Genomic DNA, 19189 nt, shown 5'->3' with positions numbered 1-19189 from the left:
TCTAACAGGCAAGTTGTCTAACGATGACCCACAGGGTTATACAATGGCTGCAAGCTTGGAAAACGCCAAACATACCTGGCTTATAATTTAATAAAAACAACAACAACAACAAAAATCCCAACAGCCTTTTCGAGCGCTTCTTCCTACGGGGACCTGTGCTGTATTTTCTGGAGGATGAGGTTATTTTGTGACAGTAAGTCACAGTTTTGAAAAAAATATCATCATACTAATAAGCTATGTTCAAGTTAGGTGATAGCTACTCAGAGGCAATACCTAATACTCAGAGCGAAAAGGTCATGTGCAGGATATGAGTGGACTGACGTAGCAGTTTCGTTAGCGTAGCTCATTTTTTTTTTTGACACGAGAGGTCTTTCTCGATGACCACACACTCAGGGAGAACTTTGGAGACCATGGGCCTGTCTGAATTTCCTATCTTGCCTGCTGTCCACCTCCGTCCGCCCGCCAGGTGCTGAGGCCTCCGTCACGGCGACGCCTCTCACACCAGCAGGGGATTGGTCATGATCCGACGCCTGGTTTTGAACTTGGAAACCCACCATGGCCCTCCGATGCCTCTACACGGTTCTTCTTTGATCTAGTGTCTTCCCAGTGCGTTTAGACAAGGCCGGCAGAATCCGATTTAAAATAGAAAACAGATTCCAAATGACCGGCTTTGAAGCAGAATCTCAAGTCACAGAATTCCCACTGCCCTTCTGGAGGAAGTCACCAGGGGCACCCTGACCGCGGTGCTTGAACTAGGTGTGGGCACGTGAGACACCGAAGCGCTCACTTTCAATATCCAACGCACTTAACATTTTATTGAGTGATGGATTTCTACCGTCAATGAAGGAAATTATACTTTGTCATTATTAAATAAAAAGAAGGCCACAGACTTCCTGGCATTACTATTTCTGGATTATGACAACAACACCCACTCATATCCATTCATTCCTGTATCGATCGATCCCTCCCTCCCTCTTCTCTCCCTCCATCCATCCATCCATCCATCCCTCCCTCCAACTATCCATCCATCCATCCATCCTTCCCTCCAACTATCCACGCACCTGTCCCCTCCCCCCCATGCATGCCATTTACAGTTCAGCACAGGCCTGTGAATATCCTTAGTTTGCTACTGCCTTTGACATGAGCTCTTCCGCCACCTCTGGGCTGCTAGAATTTTCCTTTAAAATAAGATGTCTCCTATACCACGAACCACCCCAGCAGAAGTGGAATGCAGTTCGAGAAATGAAACTGTCTTACTGACCCAGCTATCTGCTCATCAAAGGGAACCGATCCTCTCGACCCCCCCCCGAGTCCGTCTTCAGCTGGTTCCCCCCCCCCCCCCCACTCGGAGGAGAGAGGCAGACACAGGCCGACGGGCCCGGGACTTCGCCGGCCTTGGAAAAACGCACGCTCAGAGCACGGGGCACTGACCAGAACACTGAGCTAAAAAAGAAGCTACCTAGCATGTTAGCAGAACGATGTTAAATCGTCACATCTGCTCACACAATGAATGCCCTTTGCCAATAACATTTGTTTTTTTTTTAGGAACAAAAGTAAGTAAAAGCTGTTGAGTGTCACCTAGATTATCACACAGCAAGTCCATCAGATCTCAACAGTGAAACTCGTTTTTAAAAGACGCATTCTTCCTTGAAGAAATTATACAACTTCAGTCATTATGGAATCATCTCAACATTAAGAGAGAAAGAGACAGAGAGAGAGCATGCCTCCCCAGACCTTGCAACTGCGCCTGTGTGCTCTGAGCTGAGCTCGCTGGCTCTATGGCTGCCAGTGTCTAACAGTAAACATCCCCACTGCGTTTATTGGCAATTACTGCTGAAGGTCACACATCAGCAGTAAGCCCAAATTCCAGGAAAAAAAGACGCTCTTATGTAACTGCCGCCTGAATGTTGGCAGGTGCCCAAGCCGGCAGCTCGCAGCCATGTGAAAAGTAGGACACTGCCACCCTCGCCTGGACGTCATGAGAACGCCCCCTGAAGGTGAGATGCAATAATTCTGTGCTTCTCTTCTCTTTCTTCCCCCGAATCCAAGTCCCTGTTCAGCCGCCCCTCTGCAAGCAGGAGCAGCTCCTGGTGGGGGAGGCTAAGGACCCAGAGAAGCTTAGGGCCCAGGAAAAGCTGAGGACCTGGAGAAGCTGAGGACCAGGAGAAGCTGAGGACCAGGAGAAGCTGAGGACTTGGAGAAGCTGAGGGCCCAGGAGAAGCTGAGGACCTGGAGAAGCTGAGGACCAGGAGAAGCTGAGGACCTGGAGAAGCTGAGGGCCCAGGAGAAGCTGAGGACCAGGAGAAGCTGAGGACCTGGAGAAGCTGAGGACCTGGAGAAGCTGAGGACCAGGAGAAGCTGAGGACCTGGAGAAGCTGAGGGCCCAGGAGAAGCTGAGGACCAGGAGAAGCTGAGGACCTGGAGAAGCTGAGGACCTGGAGAAGCTGAGGACCAGGAGAAGCTGAGGACCAGGAGAAGCTGAGGGCCCAGGAGAAGCTGAGGACCTAGAGAAGCTTAGGGCCCAGGAAAAGCTGAGGACCTGGAGAAGCTGAGGGCCCAGGAGAAGCTAAGGACCTGGAGAAGCTGAGGGCCCAGGAGAAGTTGAGGACCTGGAGAAGCTGAGGGCCCAGGAGAAGCTAAGGACCTGGAGAAGCTGAGGGCCCAGGAGAAGCTGAGGACCTGGAGAAGCTGAGGGCCCAGGAGAAGCTAAGGACCTGGAGAAGCTGAGGGCCCAGGAGAAGCTGAGGGCCTGGAGAAGCTGAGGGCCTGGAGAAGCTGAGGACCTGGAGAAGCTGAGGGCCCAGGAGAAGCTGAGGACCTGGAGAAGCTGAGGGCCCAGGAGAAGCTAAGGACCTGGAGAAGCTGAGGGCCCAGGAGAAGCTGAGGACCTGGAGAAGCTGAGGGCCCAGGAGAAGCTAAGGACCCAGGAGAAGCTGAGGGCCCAGGAGAAGCTGAGGGCCTGGAGAAGCTGAGGACCTGGAGAAGCTGAGGGCCCAGGAGAAGCTGAGGACTTGGAGAAGCTGAGGACCTGGAGAAGCTGAGGACCTGGAGAAGCTGAGGGCCCAAGAGAAGCTGAGGGCCCAGAAGCTGAGGGTCCTGGAGAAGCTGAGGACCCAGGAGAAGCTAAGGACCCAGGAGAAGCTGAGGGCCCAGGAGAAGCTGAGGGCATGGAGAAGCTGAGGGCCTGGAGAAGCTGAGGGCCCAGGAGAAGCTGAGGACCTGGAGAAGCTGAGGGCCCAGGAGAAGCTAAGGACCTGGAGAAGCTGAGGGCCCAGGAGAAGCTGAGGACCTGGAGAAGCTGAGGACCTGGAGAAGCTGAGGGCCCAGGAGAAGCTGAGGGCCCAGGAGAAGCTGAGGGCCTGGAGAAGCTGAGGACCTGGAGAAGCTGAGGGCCCAGGAGAAGCTGAGGGCATGGAGAAGCTGAGGACTTGGAGAAGCTGAGGACCTGGAGAAGCTGAGGACCCAGGAGAAGCTAAGGACCTGGAGAAGCTGAGGACCAGGAGAAGCTGAGGACCAGGAGAAGCTGAGGGCCCAGGAGAAGCTGAGGACCTGGAGAAGCTGAGGGCCCAGGAGAAGCTGAGGACCAGGAGAAGCTGAGGGCCCAGGAGAAGCTGAGGACCTGGAGAAGCTGAGGACCAGGAGAAGCTGAGGACCCAGAGAAGCTTAGGGCCCAGGAAAAGCTGAGGACCTGGAGAAGCTGAGGACCAGGAGAAGCTGAGGACCAGGAGAAGCTGAGGACCCAGAGAAGCTTAGGGCCCAGGAAAAGCTGAGGACCTGGAGAAGCTGAGGACCAGGAGAAGCTGAGGACCAGGAGAAGCTGAGGACTTGGAGAAGCTGAGGGCCCAGGAGAAGCTGAGGACCTGGAGAAGCTGAGGACCAGGAGAAGCTGAGGACTTGGAGAAGCTGAGGGCCCAGGAGAAGCTGAGGACCTGGAGAAGCTGAGGACCAGGAGAAGCTGAGGACCTGGAGAAGCTGAGGGCCCAGGAGAAGCTGAGGACCTAGAGAAGCTTAGGGCCCAGGAAAAGCTGAGGACCTGGAGAAGCTGAGGGCCCAGGAGAAGCTAAGGACCTGGAGAAGCTGAGGGCCCAGGAGAAGCTGAGGACCTGGAGAAGCTGAGGGCCCAGGAGAAGCTAAGGACCTGGAGAAGCTGAGGGCCCAGGAGAAGCTGAGGACCTGGAGAAGCTGAGGGCCCAGGAGAAGCTGAGGGCCCAGAAGCTGAGGGTCCTGGAGAAGCTGAGGACCTGGAGAAGCTGAGGACCTGGAGAAGCTGAGGGCCCAGGAGAAGCTGAGGACCTGGAGAAGCTGAGGGCATGGAGAAGCTGAGGGCCCAGGAGAAGCTGAGGACCTGGAGAAGCTGAGGACCCAGGAGAAGCTGAGGACCTGGAGAAGCTGAGGGCCCAGGAGAAGCTGAGGACCTGGAGAAGCTGAGGACCTGGAGAAGCTGAGGGCCCAGGAGAAGCTAAGGACCTGGAGAAGCTGAGGGCATGGAGAAGCTGAGGGCATGGAGAAGCTGAGGGCCTGGAGAAGCTGAGGACCTGGAGAAGCTGAGGACCTGGAGAAGCTGAGGGCCCAGAAGCTGAGGGTCCTGGAGAAGCCGCTGCAGCCGCACCCAACACGTGGGCACGCTGACCGAGCTTCTTTGTGGCAAAGCGGCTCTGGGGCCTGTGGCAACACCCTTGTTCCGGGTGACTGTGCCTGCAGGGGGGACACAGCTCCAGTACGTGCGATGGCAGCCTACCCACTGAGCCCTGGCACGCTCGGTCTAACACCGCATCCCTCTCCAAAGTCCCACACAGGAAAAGGGGGCTGGCTCCTGAGCTGCCGGCCGCCCTGGCCGGAGGTTGGCGTACTTCACCAGAGCCGCCCCTCTGGTTAGCACAGCGCTCCGCAGTCTAGTCTAGAGGAGGGGCCCGTGTGACCCTGAGCTCCCTGCTCAGCAGTCCCGACAACACGCTCTGATGACCCTGTGTCCTCCTCCTTTCCACACTTTGCATGGTTGGTGGCTCCCATGGGACACTAATTTGCGCTATTATCTGCCTCCCCATAAACCGTCAGCGCCCCCAGAAGGGCAGACAGGGTAGGTGGGGCACCACTCTATCCAAGCCCTCTGGTGTGGCCACGTCTGGGACAGCACGGACACTCGACGACCAGTCACGCCCACGAGTGTCTTCAGCATCAACCGGTGTCCGCAACCCGCCGTGACTGGGAGGGCGAGGGGACTCTCTGGGGAGACGCAAGCACCCCGTCTCTTGCTTTGTGTGGCCACGTGCGTGACGGTTCATCACACTGCGACTCAGGACGGAGCAGGGAACGCCCATGAGTCATTCCTCTCTCTCCTCCCCTCCTCCGAACCCCTCCCCAGCCCCCCACGGAGCAGGTAAAATCATGGGGGGCAGGGGGAGAGGAGACTCTGCCTCTTTATTTGCCAAAGAAAGGCGTCCACATCCTGGTTGCCAGGGAGCTTGTCACCGGGAGGACAGCTGGGAAGGCCCTGCCCACCCCACGCACTGCTCCTGGGGGGGCCCCGTGACCCTGCCCTCGGGTCGCCTTGCCGCTCGGAGCACTGACTGACCAAGTCGCTCACGGCCCGTCTCCTCTCCTGACGCCCAGCCGGCCTCTCTCCCAGGCCCGTGGCGCGTCCCCAGGAGGGGGGGGTAACAAGGTCACAAGAGGCTCCTGACCCCGTCTCAGGGGCTGCCCCCCAGCACGGTCAGAACCTGGACCGGCCTGCGGTTCCGGCGTGAGGCCCATGCCCGTCCCCGTGCCAGCAGGGACGCTCGTTAACCTTCTGCAGAGCTCAGCTGCGGCTGCAGGCCCCACCGGCGCACGCCGACACAGGCCTGGTGGGGGGTGAGCCATGGGAGCCAAGGGGGTTTCCAGGAAAGCCTCGGATGGTACAGGCCACGCAGGCAGCCTGGGGGCCTGGGGACAGTGTCGGTGTCCCGGGGCTCCCACGGTTGCCAGGGGTAACAAGGGAGAAGGGATCCACAATTGCTTCCTCAGGGAATTTTCAAAGAATCCAAGTAGCTGCCAGAACATTCTTCTTTCATAAACAGACAGTATTCTGTTTCCTCGAGGATAATTATAAACACACCTGCTCCAACTGCGGGGTCTTTCCATGAGCCAGCAACAAGCTCCCGGCCAGGGGGCCCGAGTGCTACCTTGAGTGGCAAACACATCAACTGACGACCGCGGTGCGAAGCGGAGTATTAATAACCCCGCGGACTCCGGTCAGGGGGAGGCCTGCCTTCCCTGACTTAATTTGTGCTTAAGGAACCAGGAGCTGCACCTCCACCTTTCAGGGGCCAGAACTCCAATCTGCAGGGCACGCAGCACCCCAGGCAGAAATGGGGGTGTCGGCCGCAGGGTGTGGCCTGCAGGCTCAGTGCCAGGTTTTTCCGGCGTGTGACCCAGGAGAGGGAAGACTACACGGAAGCAACCGGCAGGAAGCACTGTTGTTAAAGTGTTTAATGAAGCCGCCCTGGCCGGTTGGCTCAGCGGTAGAGCATGGGCCAGGCAGTATGGAGGTCCTGGGTTCGATTCTCGGCCAGGGCACATAGGAGAAGCACCCATCTGCTTCTCCAACTTCCCCCTCTCTTTCCTCTCTGTCTCTCTCTTCCCCTCCCACAGCCAAGGCTCCATTGGAGCAAAGTTGGCCCGGGCGCTGAGAATGGCTCCGTGGCCTCTGCCTCAGGCGCTAGAATGGCTCTGGTTGCAACAGAGCAATGCCCCAGATGGGCAGAGCATCACCCCCTGGTGGGCGTGCCAGGGGGGGGGATCCCGGTCGGGCACATGCGGGAGTCTGTCTCTCTGCCTCCCTGCTTCTAATTTCAGAAAAATACAAAAAAAAAAAAAAAAAATGAAGTGTTTAATGAAGCTGCTGAGCGACCTTTGGTCTGTCTCAGCTTCTGTCCGTCTGTCCCCCACCCCCAACCCAGAGGGCATGGCAAAATCTGGGTGCAGAAGCTGGCACTACGCCGGCCCAAGCGTAGCCACTGTCAAGCTGTGTGAGCTAAGACCTGTCACTGAACCTCTCTGAGCTCCGTTTCTGAGGGAACTGGACCAAACTCATGACTGCGTATGTCACCGTGGGTTTTCGGTCCGGGCCGCAAGCTCCCTTTGTGGACATGTGAACTGTCCCTTAACACGTCTCAGGTGATGGTGGTGGACACCAGACGACAGAGCCTACTTGGCAGCTCCATCCCACCCGAAGTAAAGTAGTGACTGGTCTTCCAGAAGAAGAAACATCTAAAGGAGATCAAGAAGTGATTTTTTTTTTTTGAAAGTCAAAATTTTCTCCCAGTGTACTTGATCTGCCAAGCAATTCAACTCCCCCCAATGATATACATGAATTCCCCAAATTAATCTTTCCTGAGAACCATCTACCACCACGCATGTGTCATATCCTAAAAACATGGCAAGAAACCCTGAAAAACAGTCACACGACAGAAAATATTTAAGATGCCCCCAAATCCCAAACAAAATGGCTCCTCATCCATTGGTCTCCAGGGTGATCCCAGTAAGTGAAACTAATTCCCCACCTCCGGGTGGAGGCTGTGGGGTGACCATGCATTTCCTGGACTCTGGGTGGAGCCGCGGGCAGCGTGCAGCCCTCGCCCACCGCCAGCCCACCGCGGGGGCTCAGTGGGCCCTTGGAGTTCACACTCTGACAAGATCTAATGCGACCCCTTCCTCGCACTCAGCGCTTTCCCAACATGCAGACTGGGGGGGAGGGTTAAAAACACTTTCAAATGCACCAGTGCAGTTACCTACCTCCCCCCTTCTGCACCCGGCGCTTTACCTGGAGAGAGAGAGAAGCTCTCTGTGGTGACATCCGCGCTGCGTCTCCGACCGGTTAACGGCCAGCATCAACCACAAATCCAGTCCAGACGCGGGACCGTGCAGGGAATCTTATCTCGGCTTAGAAAATCTCTATCTAGACACAGATGGGATCGCCCAGGACAAATGGCAAACAAGCTCATGGGACGTGCTAATGACACAGAAATCAAGGACAACACAGAGTCATGCCAGAGGCGGGGGGCTGGGGACAGACCACAGGGTGTACTGGAAACAAGTCATGGAGACATCAGCACGGGACATTGAAAGAAATAAAGTAAATGAACTTAGGACCTCAGCATTCTCCGCTTCATCAATGGAAATGGGCTGGAAGAGAAGGAAAGGAGAGAGAGAGAGACGTGTTAGGGCCGAGCATACAGTGCGCCGCGTGGGAGACGGCTGTCCGTGTCTTCCCGCTGACACGTTCAGGCTGAAGCCGCGTGAGCCTGAGATGGCACCTCACGGGGACATCCGCTCTGAAAGGTTCTGCTCGGGAATGAACGGGCAGGAACCTGCCCCAGTCTGCTCCCGGGGCCGGCACCAAACGCCCCAGGCCACTCGGCTTTCCAGTTCTGCGTGGACTTGACCCGGAATGACACACCGTGGGCGGTTGGCGAGGGCCCCGTCCCCAAGCGAGGACGGCACTCTTTCGGCAGAGGGTGGGGAAGAACCGGGTGAACCAGTGGGGTCGGATCAACTCAGCTCAGGAGAAAATTCTTTCTTTGGGCTTCTCCGACCCTTCTGCGGGGGCCGGGGGTCCAGGCGGCAGTTGGGACAAATCAGAATCAGCTTCAACCCTGGCAAGCCCGGGACCAGCACACTGGGCCTCGAACAAGGCAGGTGCGAACGGCACTGATCCGCTGAACCGAGCGGGTCAATGGAAAATAAACCTGCGTCTGAGTGGACCCCTGTGGTTCAAACCCGCCTTGTCGGAGCATCAGCTGTGCGTCCCGAGTCCAGACGCTCCGACTCCGGGCTCGGACGATGGCGAAAGAGACGTTCTCTCCCGGAAGTGCCCAGTGCCCACTCAGGTGGGATCAGTGATGACTGATCCACGTGGAGTTCAGGAAGCACCGAGAGCACCCGAGGCTTGCTTACGGCTGGACGGTGACCCTAGCTGACTTATTATATTGATACGTTGTTACTATTTAGCACAGGTAGCAACTTCGAGTTGCTACCGGCAACACTGGTACCCGGAAACGCTCCTCCACACCTCACTCACAGAGAAAGGAAGGCTGGCTGTTGACCAGGGGGCAGACAGCTGTCTGAAGTGAACACCCCGACACAACTGGAGATCAAAGACCCTCTTGTAGAAGGGCTACTTCAGCTCAGATGGGAACAGGGAGTTTAAATACATGCTGTGATTATCCTTTTTACAATAATAGTTCTTGGCCTGTGAATTTCTTCCCGAAACTGTTCAGTTAATTACAGCTGCTTAACAACAACAACAACAGCCCCAGAGTAGCCAATACACAGAATCAGTCTCTCCCCCTTTCCTGCAGGGACGGGCGCCTAATGATCTCCTGAGCGAGAGAGAGAGATTCAGGTTCAATCTGAGAGATGTTTGGCCAGGGAAGGTTTGGACAAGGTTAGAGCTATAGGTTAAAAGTGGAGCTTAGTAGGCATCACACACCCAGAGTGGTTGTAATGTCTTAATAAAATTTTCAAGTTTATTAACATTGAATACACAAGGCAGAAAAATGCTGTGAGTGTCACATGGAAATAATGCATTTCACTGTTATTTGGGGGCTGATGTTCAAATGTTATCTTTATTTTATATGTGCCACTCTCTGAAAAAATAATGTGCATTGCTGATCTTTGTATTTTAGAGACATAATAGTTAAAGATGATCCCCCCCCCCTCAAGTGATCATGATTACATTTTTGAGACAATCTGCTTTGACCAGCCCCTCACTGGCTGGCCATCATATGTGACAGTTCTCAGACGGGCACTTCTCAAGGGAGTGGCTCAAGACAAGTGGCCTGACCACCGTCTATCCATTGCTCTCACTCTTTCTTAGGAGACCTGACCAGAGTCAAAACCACAGGTTTTGGGTGACCTTGGAACAATCACCATTGGTTAAGTCACCCGGCATTAACTGGAGACTGTTTTCAAATTCAACATCAGAACCGAGCCAGACTTAGACGCCTCGGTTCTGCTACGTGAAGGGCCATGTGTTATTTACATAATTATGTAACACAATCGAAACTCAAAATGCTAAACTTGTGGGTGGACCTCAAGACATCAGAATCTATCCATCTATTTGCCGATCACACAGTGGTAAAGAGTGAGGACTCTGGACTCAGACTGTCTGTCTGGGTTTGAATTCCTGGCTTCTCGTTATTAGCTGTGTGACCCCGGGCAAGTTTCTGAACCTCTCTGAACCTATGTGTTCTCCCACCCCCTCCCCCGCCACTGTGTATAAGATAACAGCAAGAGTGATAGCTATCTCTGGAGGTGGTCTGACCTGCGGTAGGAGAGCTGCTCGGTATGGTGCCTGGCATTTAACAAGGTCAATGAACATCGAATAACCACTGTTCTTGAAGACATTCTTCAGGACACACATGGGTGGCTTACATGACATTTAAAAAGTGTAAGTGACTCTGTTATGTTTTAGTCTGTTTGGTAACATGGGAGGCAATTCTCACTGGTCTTTTTTTTTTTTTTCAAACAGACCAATATAAGCCCACCAGTGTTTTTGAACAGAATACAGAGTGACTCTAACTTCCCTTTCATCTATGACTGTGACTAAATTGTAAATGCTGAATGAGAGAGTAGGGATAAGAGGCACCTGAGTCTCGTCATCTCTGAGGGTGACAGCTCAGGAAATAAGAGAGAACCCTCCTGGGCCCACAGGCACAAAGTACCGCACCTGGAGGAGGCAGGCTCAACCCGTCCCGGGAGTTGGGAACCCTGGGTGCTAGCCTCGACTCTGCCACACGTTCCACGTGACCTTGGGAAGTCCCTTCCGCTCTCAGCAACGGTCTCGGGTGCAGAGGGACAGCTGCACGTCCCCACCAAGGAGGGCTTGGTCACAGGACAGGTTCTACAGAAGAGGCAACTACGAGGACACTGGGCCCATAAGACGGAAAGAGCTTCAACACCTGCCCTGTGTCCTCAGCACCTGGTCACCTGCCCTGTGTCCTCAGCACCCGGTCAAAGACACCTCGTGGGCTCTACAGACTATGGCCTACGGGTTTGCCGGAGAACGGGCAGGTCTGTGGCTCTCGGGGTCTCCCACCCAGAATGAGCTGCTCTGCCCTGAATGTCAAACAGGGGCAGCCGGGCAACCATCAAAGGCATTTTCTAAAACCCTCAGTGAAGCAAGACAAAGGAAATGCCCTGCTACCAACCAGATTGGGACAAACAGATGTAGGTTAGTGCCCCGCCCACCCCCTCTCAAGTTCAATTAACGTGAGTGGTCAATAACATCTTCCAGGACTCCAAGCACGGGGCCAGAGCGACGCACATGTGTGCTGTTGGAACTGGAGCTGCTGACCAACGTGGGATTCTAGAATGTCCCCAACCAAATGTGGGGTTCTAGAGCGACCTTGACCAACAGAGGGTCATAGTGTCCCTGGCCAACATGGGATTCCAGAATGTCCTCCAACATGAGATTCTAGACTATCCCTAACTAACATGTGGACTTCAAAACAATGGAATCAATCAATCAATCAATTTATCCCTAACTACATGGTGACATGCAAGCCTGCCTGGATTCCAATTTCTAGAATGTGCCTGACCAACGTGGGATTCTAGAATATTCCAGGCTAACATGGTTTCTAGAATGTGCCTGACCAACGTGGGATTCTAGAATATCCCTAACGAGGTTTCTAGAATGTGCCTGACCAATGTGGGATTCTAGAATGTCTTCAACTAGCATGGTTTCTAGAATGTCCCCGATCCATGTGGGATTCTAAAATGTCCCTGACAAACAGGGGACTCGAGAGTGTTTGCCAACAATGAGGGATTCCAGAATGTCCTCAAGCAAAGTGGGGCTCTAGAATGTTCCCAACTCACAGAGGTGTCTAGAAGGTCTTCACTTGTACTTCCCATACTTCCCAATAGTATTGCCACTTTCAGGAAGGGGCTGGCAGCCCCAACTAGACTGGTGAGAGATGTATTCTTGCCTCCAAGCCTCTCTCCGCTTGGGGGTGCCTGACTCCTTCCCCAGCTGCACGGGATCCGAGCTGCAGCCTACGAGCCTCCTCTGGAGTCTGACCACTGACCCTTCTACAAGGCCCCCCCTACTGTCCTCTATAGCCCCGGGCTCTGTCGTCCCCCATGAGCACAGCACCTGGCAGGGACACAGCGTCTCAGGGCTGCGACGATGCTCACCCAGGTGGTACCAGCGGGCGGGCAGGAAAGGACAGTCAAGGGAAAACCTTCCACGTGGCCCCAAAGACCCCGACCGGTTATCTGCCCAGCAGTCGCCTCACCCAGCTCCCAGTGTGTCCAGCTTCCACGATACAGAAAGAAAACTTCAAGGAAATGGAAATATCACCCCAGCCGGTGCATCAAGTGACCTCAGTGCAGCTGCCGACCGAGGCAGTGCTGCTCAACGTGCTTGGAGATGATTAGTGAACGTTTTTTACCTTCAAATGAGAACTGGGGCAGAGTCACTCTGAGCCCAGGGTCTGGGACAGTGGGGGGAGTGGGGGGCAGTGGAGGACAGCGGGGGCAGACAGGACTGGCGCAGGGCACGTCCCCGGCATATCCTTGCTCACTGCCCATGCTAAGAAGTGTCACGTCCCGGGGACTGTCCACTTCCCAGTCTCAAGTAGAAATGGTGACACGTGGGCCTTCCTGAACTCCCGTGAGCAGGGCGGGGACTTTCCTCGCCACGGGAAGGGCTGTGCACCGCCACAGAGGACCCGGACGGGCGAGCGAGCCTGCAGGCGTGCGGGCCGGAAGCCTTCGGCCCGTCTTGCAGCAGGAGAGACATCTGCATTCCCGTGGGGGATCAAACAAGGAAAACCTCGTGACTGTCCCTGACCACTAAGCACGTGGCATGCGGCCTCTGAGGGACAACTGAGTAAATCTGATTGGAAGGGGGACGGTCACCCGGTTTAGCCACCTTTCGGGGCAGGAAAGCCTGGCGTTTACAAGTAAAGGTGACCTCCCGTGGGGCGCCGGCCAGCTCTCGCAGGGGCCGAGGGCAGTACCTTCTCCCCGTAGCCTCTGTCCTTGGTCATCATCTCCCTGAGCGTCTGCAGCACTTTGATGCACAGCTTCTCCTCATTCTCCTCCAGCAGCTGCTTCGTGTGCTTTATCAACCTGAAGGGGGGGGCAGGTTACAGCCCTGCAGCCAGCGTGAAACTAAACAGCAGCAGCACTTCCCCAGCCACTTCCCGACTTGGCTCCTGAGCAGGTGTTTATCATCAGGGACTCCCTGGCCAGGCGCTGAGCGCTGGGAAACGGAGCGAGCGACCGTGTCTCGATGGCGACACCTGCTGGCCGCTGCCTGCAAACGCGCTCGCTGGGCCAGGGCCGGGGCTGGCCACATCCTGGGGTGGGAGTTCGCAGAGCAAGGAGGAGGGAGGCCCCTGGCACCTGCCGTCCATCCACGGAGGACAGCCGGCAACGTGGATAAAATACACCAGCAGTGCCCGAAACCTCGTGACGAACACGGCCAGCCCTACATGCGCTGCTCCCCACCCCCAGGCTTGTCCTGCGAGGGGCAGAGAGGTAAACTGAGGGGCAGCCCTCTCTCAAGTCCAGCCAACAGCCAGCCTGTGGGTGAGAGTCCAGCGGACTGTTCCGGTCATGGAGACGGCTCTTTCTCTTAGATTACGTCCCAAGGCACGGCGGGGGATGCCCCCGCGTCTCAGGAAGACTGAGGCCCAGACGGGCCGAGAGCTCTGCGAGCAGAGGGCCGAGACCTTTCTGGGTCGTGTCGCGGCCCATGGGGCACGTCGGTACCCGCTGAGTGGAAGGTGGGTGACGGGGCGGGAGGAGGAGGAGGCGTTCCCACCCAGACCGCAGGCCCCACGCCCTCCGGAAGGCAGAACGGGACCGCGGCCTTGTGCACATCTACGAGAGAAGCCGGCCAGCCCGTCCTCCTCGGGACCCTCTGTCTGGTCTGGCCCCGGGAGCCCGTGACGGACGCCCCCCCATCCCCTCCCCCGGGGGAGCGGGCACTTACTTGCAGATGAACCCTCCGCTCTCGCACTTCCTCCTGGCGTCCGTGTTCTCCGGGAACAGCAGCTCCGGCCGGTGCAGCACGTCCACCAGCACCGACAGCTCGGCCTGCACCAGGGGCCTCAGCCGGTCCTCCAGCGCCGACACGATGTCCTGGAGGGGGCACAGCCTCGTGAGCCGCCAGCGGCCGTGGGGGGCGGGGAGCACACTCACTCGTCCCCAGAGACACGACCACAGACAGGGCTCGGTCAGCGGCACTCGAGGACCAGCTGGCACTCGGTCTAGCCGCTGCCCAGGGGTTCCCTGAAGCATGAGCCCCGATGCAGAAACTGGCCGACATCCCCACCAGCCCTTCTTTCGAGGTGGTCTTTACGCTACTCAAGGGGGGTCATTCCACAGAGTTCAAAATAGGACGCGAAAGGTACATTGGACCATGTGGAAGGGTGGCTACGACATGAGTGCAAAAAAACCCACACACACACACACAAAAAGAAACGGTCAAACAATAGAATGGACTCTACGATCCAGGTTTTCGAAACAACATCGACCTCTGCAGGCTGTGTGCACCAGCTGTTACTAGGACCTCACCGGTGGTCCGGGTTGGTGGGCTTACAGGGGATTCTAATTTTCTTCTACACGTTGGTACTTGTGAATATTGTCAAAGTGACTTCCAATGAGCATGAGGTTATTTGCACAATAACACATCATACAAAAAAAAGAAAATGAGAAACACAAAACGCATGGACATGCCGTATCAACATGCTAAGTACGTGTACCCTGATAGCATGATGGTCTTCAAATGCAAAACACACAGCTGTGGGAAAGGAAAACAAGAGAGAAAGTTGAAAGAGCTGCAAAACCAACACCACAAACACCGTCGAAAGGCAAATGGCAGGGGACAGATGAGACGTTATCTCCAAAAGATGCGGCCCTCGGCTCGGTGGCTGGGTGACTGAGGCCCTCACTGGAGACCTCCCGGCGTGGACGGGCGGAGCACGGCACGCTGGGTGAGACGGGAGGAACCGGCTCACCGAGGAGATTTTTGCGTGGGAAAGGCCGCTGGACACTGCTGTCACCCCAACCGGGGACCCAAGTGTTGGAAGGAATTGTCACCATGAAGAACTGATTGATCTTTTTGTCTAGAAACTAAATCTGAAACACGGGGGCGGGGGGGTATTAATTTCTCCTTGTCTTAGGTCTAACAAAATTTATAATCACTCAGTCATATTTGGAATGCATGCAGAATGAATTAAACGATTTCTTTGGGAAGGGGGTGAATTTTCCCAGCGACATCCCTGAACTCACACCGGCTTTCACAGCACGGGCAGGAAGAGGGTTACTGTTGAGAAACGCTCTGAGGGGGCCGTCGGTTCCCCCAACAGCTTCCCCTTGGAAAGCACGGGGCTTTCTCTCCTTCCATGGCTACTGGTCCTAACAGGCGAGTTCTCACTCGTCTACAGCACCGGAGGCGACTGAAGCAGTTCTTCAAGGTCGCGCTCACGAAATCCTGCATCTTTTGCAAGGTCTGAGGACGTGACATGGCGGTCGATTTGCGTTGTCCCTGTCGAATGCTGACCATTCGACAGCTGGCGAGACCGACAGACAAAGATGGCGAAGCGATGGGCAGGGAGAGGGGCTGGCGTTAATGTGAGAGGGGGCGTCTGAATGGGGATTAATCATCGCACACGCGTCCCAGTCGGCAAGTGAATGTCCTATAGCGTCGTGACCGCTCTGGCTGTCCTGGGCAATCTCACAACTCCGGGGCATCGGCCAGGAACTCGTTTGATAATGAGGACCCTTGAGCCATGCCCGAGTCTTTCTAACAAGCAGTATCTGCGCTTAGGTACCTCACGCTACTCTCCCAAAGTAGCCCGACAAGCCTGAGAAGAACACACACAGGAGACCGGTGTGTCTGGCTGTAGATGATGTACGTAACTAGAGCAGTACCGAGCGTCTGCACGGAGACACGGCTACAATGTCCCTCCTCTGTCTACAAGCACCGTGGGGGGCAGAAGGCCTCCACTGGGAACACTCCCTTGAAGACCCAGTGCTGCCCAGCGGGGCTGAGTCTCTCCCTGCCCTGCGGCCTCCCCGGCTCCGTGGGCTCAGCTACACTGGCCTCCTTCGGTCTCCGGACACACCGGTCTCTCCTGGACCATGGTCTTTCCATTCCCATTCATCTCCATTCGGGTTTTTTTTTTTTTAAGTTCTACATTTCCTCGATAGTGACTCCGAGTGTAGCCTCCTCAGAGGTCTCCCTCGTCCACCCACCCCAGGGGACGAGGATTCTCGTCGGGATTGTGACACTACTCCCTCCTCTGCCGCGTCCTCCCCTCTCGTCACTGACCCTCAGCGGTGTGGCTGCCTGGCTGGGGTCTGTCGCCCTTCCACACCCTGAGCCTCTACAGACACCAAGACCGTGCGTGGCTCTGCGCTCCGTCATATCCCCAGGGCCGAGCGAGGGGCGAACGAGTGACTCCGTGAACTCGGTCAGCTGTGTCACCTCACAGAGGTCCACTCATTTCCTCTAACGATACCGATTGCGGTCACCACGGGAAGACTAGACTAACAGGGATGGTAGCTGCAATGGCAGCTCTCACTGAACGAGGGCTCGCATCTGCCTGGCCCTGCTCTCTGTGCTCTGTGGACGTCCTACCTTCCAGATGACCAGCACAGTGTACCTTACCTCACAGCCTCCTAACAAGGGCTCACTGACATCCGTTCCATAAAACGGTGGTCTGCGTCCCTCCCCTGGAACCTCAGTGGACTGCTGTGACCGCCTCGACTAACCAAGTATGACGCAAGGGACGCTACGTGACTTCTGAAGCTAGTTCCTCAAGGCAACAGGCAACACAGCCTTTTCACTTGTCTCTCTGAGACGCTCGTCTTGGGATCCAGCTGCCATGTTGTGAGGAAGCCCAGAGCACGTGGGGAGGCTACACGGGGCTGTTTCTATCAACGCCTCCAGCTGAGGTCCCTGCTGACCATCAGCATCGACCGCCAAACGTGTAAGATTTCGAGACGCGTCCAACCACGGCCACCACCTGACACCAACCACAGGCCAAGAGTCCGATCCTACTGCTGTGGCCTCCTCTGCAGGTGCCGATGACTGGCCCACATCATCAACTGTCTTTAACCCGCCCATCAACCCCACGAGGTTGGTGCTGCTATTGTCCTATGGTACCATCGGGACACCTGAGCACCGAGGAGTGACTCCCTCAAGGTGACACCGTTTGTAAGCTGTGGGGCCAGAGTCTGAACTCGGGCCTGGGGCCCCGTCCTGAGCCTCTGCAGGAAGCTCATTCCCTGCACCTGTGACTCCGTGAGAGTCACTCGAGGTGCTTGTTAACAGGACGTTATGATGTGTGTTTGTTTAAATGTTTACCATCCACCTAACACACGCTACCTCAGCCCCCCTCCCCCCTTAGAGGGAGAAGGGCTCTCTGCCGAGGTGCTCAGGACAGAGTATCACCCAGCTGAAATGTAACACACTTTGATTTCCACTTGGCTCAGTCTGCTATAAAACTCTCCTACCGGGACCATGAACAACACTGTCACCGCTGATGCCTGGGCGATGGGAAGTGGACCCTGATGCTCGTACTGAAGCGTCCTCTTGTGACCCTCATATGTCCCTTCCTGACCACAGCACGGTCCCCGTTCTTCATAAAGAAACCTGCAGACCTACCCATAACCTTTGAAGACCATGACCTAAGTCAGAAGCTTCTGCTCTGGCCTCCCGGTCCTCCACCCATTATGGCGTCTGACTACCTGCTCACCGCGCCGACCTCTCCCTACGGCCGATCCCGGACTCTCTCGGACCCAGGGAGCACGGCCGCGCGTGGGACCTGCCTCGGGCCAGGGAGGGCTCACTTCCCTCGGCAGCGGGCATTACCTGCAGCCTCTCAATGATGTTCCGGTAGTCCCTGGAAGCCGCCAGAACGGAGTCCCGGCGCGCCGCGTTGCGGGCCGACAGCCGCCAGTTCAGGGCGGTCTTCTGCACGATGTTGTGGGACTTGAGGAAGAGGTTGTTGACCTGGCTGTCCAGGTCGACAGGAATGGCGATGGCCCGGCTCTTGGCTGCACAAGGAGAAGAGGACCCGTGAGCCTGCAGATGTCGCGGGAGACACTCTGGAGACAGACCAACCCCCCTTCACCCACAGGGCAGATTCTCCACATCCGGGATGTGTCAGCTTGCGTGACACTGGGTGGGAACACGGAGGGGCTGGGGTGAACCCCGTCAGCCTCTGGGTAAGGCTCCCCAACGTGAGTTCTGGGGGCAGCAGCTCTGAGCGACGGCAAAGCGCTCTGAGGATACGCAGTTCGGGCAAGCTCAAGGGTTTTGTCACCAAAAGCCTCCTTATCACCGATGAGAGTTCACTATTGTAAGAATTATCAAGACTGGGCACCTGTTTGGCCAATAAACTGTTTTTCCAAAATATTCTCTTTCAAGTTGGGTGTCCTACACGCCAGTCTACAAAACGCTGATTTGAAACCAAACATAACATCAAAGGACATTTACAAGGATGCAAGCTATTTTTTTCCACATGGGTTCTTCTCTTTCTTCCCCTCTAAAGAAAATGAAAACTACAGTGTAATCAAGAGGAAAAAACATCGGTCAAGTCCACAGTGGGGGCCAATCTGCAGGACACTGTGAGTCCTCACAACTGTCCAGGTCATAAAAAACAAGGGAAGTCTGAGAAGTGGTCACAGTGGGTGGGAACATGGAGGGGCTGGTTTGAACCCCGTCAACCTCTGGGTAAGGCTCCCCAAAGCGAGTTCTGGGGGCAGCAGCTCTGAGCGACGGCAAAGCGCTCTGAGGATACGCAGTTCGGGCAAGCTCAAGGGTTTTGTCACCAAAAGCAGAGGAGACTGGGGAGGCATGCCACCTCCACGCCCACGCACCATGGCCGCCGGGAGGGGACCCTGGGGCAGAAGAAGGACGTGCGTGGAAAGAGTGGCGAGAACTGACTCGCGTCTGGAGTCCAGTTCACAGCAAAGGGCCAGCGTCAGTGTCTGAGTTCTGAGCTGCGTGCCCGGGATTGTAAGGTGTGTCAGATGCTGACAGCAGGGACCTGGGTAAGGGTCCACGGGAACTCTAATTTAGCGACTTTCCCGTAAACCTAAAATTATCCCCAAATAAAAAAAAAGTTTACTTAAAAAGGGAAAATAACTGAGACTTAATCCATTTTTTCCACGTGGGAAGTCTCCCAGC

General features: G+C 55.8%; 1 protein-coding gene across 1 annotated transcript in view; it reads right to left on the bottom strand.

The window, feature by feature from the left end:
* Positions 1 to 19189, bottom strand: part of ITPR1 (inositol 1,4,5-trisphosphate receptor type 1) — a 307579-nt gene that overhangs the window by 114219 nt on the left and 174171 nt on the right. The window contains exons 36-39 of the mRNA XM_066351689.1: positions 17870 to 18054; positions 13982 to 14130; positions 13002 to 13113; positions 8131 to 8163 (exon numbers count right to left, since the gene is read on the bottom strand). Coding sequence (XP_066207786.1) covers positions 8131 to 8163; positions 13002 to 13113; positions 13982 to 14130; positions 17870 to 18054 — 479 coding nt within the window. The remainder of the gene's footprint in view (positions 1 to 8130; positions 8164 to 13001; positions 13114 to 13981; positions 14131 to 17869; positions 18055 to 19189) is intronic.

This window comes from Saccopteryx leptura, chromosome 10, assembly GCF_036850995.1.
Source record: "Saccopteryx leptura isolate mSacLep1 chromosome 10, mSacLep1_pri_phased_curated, whole genome shotgun sequence".
Taxonomy (NCBI): domain Eukaryota; kingdom Metazoa; phylum Chordata; class Mammalia; order Chiroptera; family Emballonuridae; genus Saccopteryx; species Saccopteryx leptura.
This window is presented reverse-complemented; position numbering and strand designations above follow the sequence as displayed.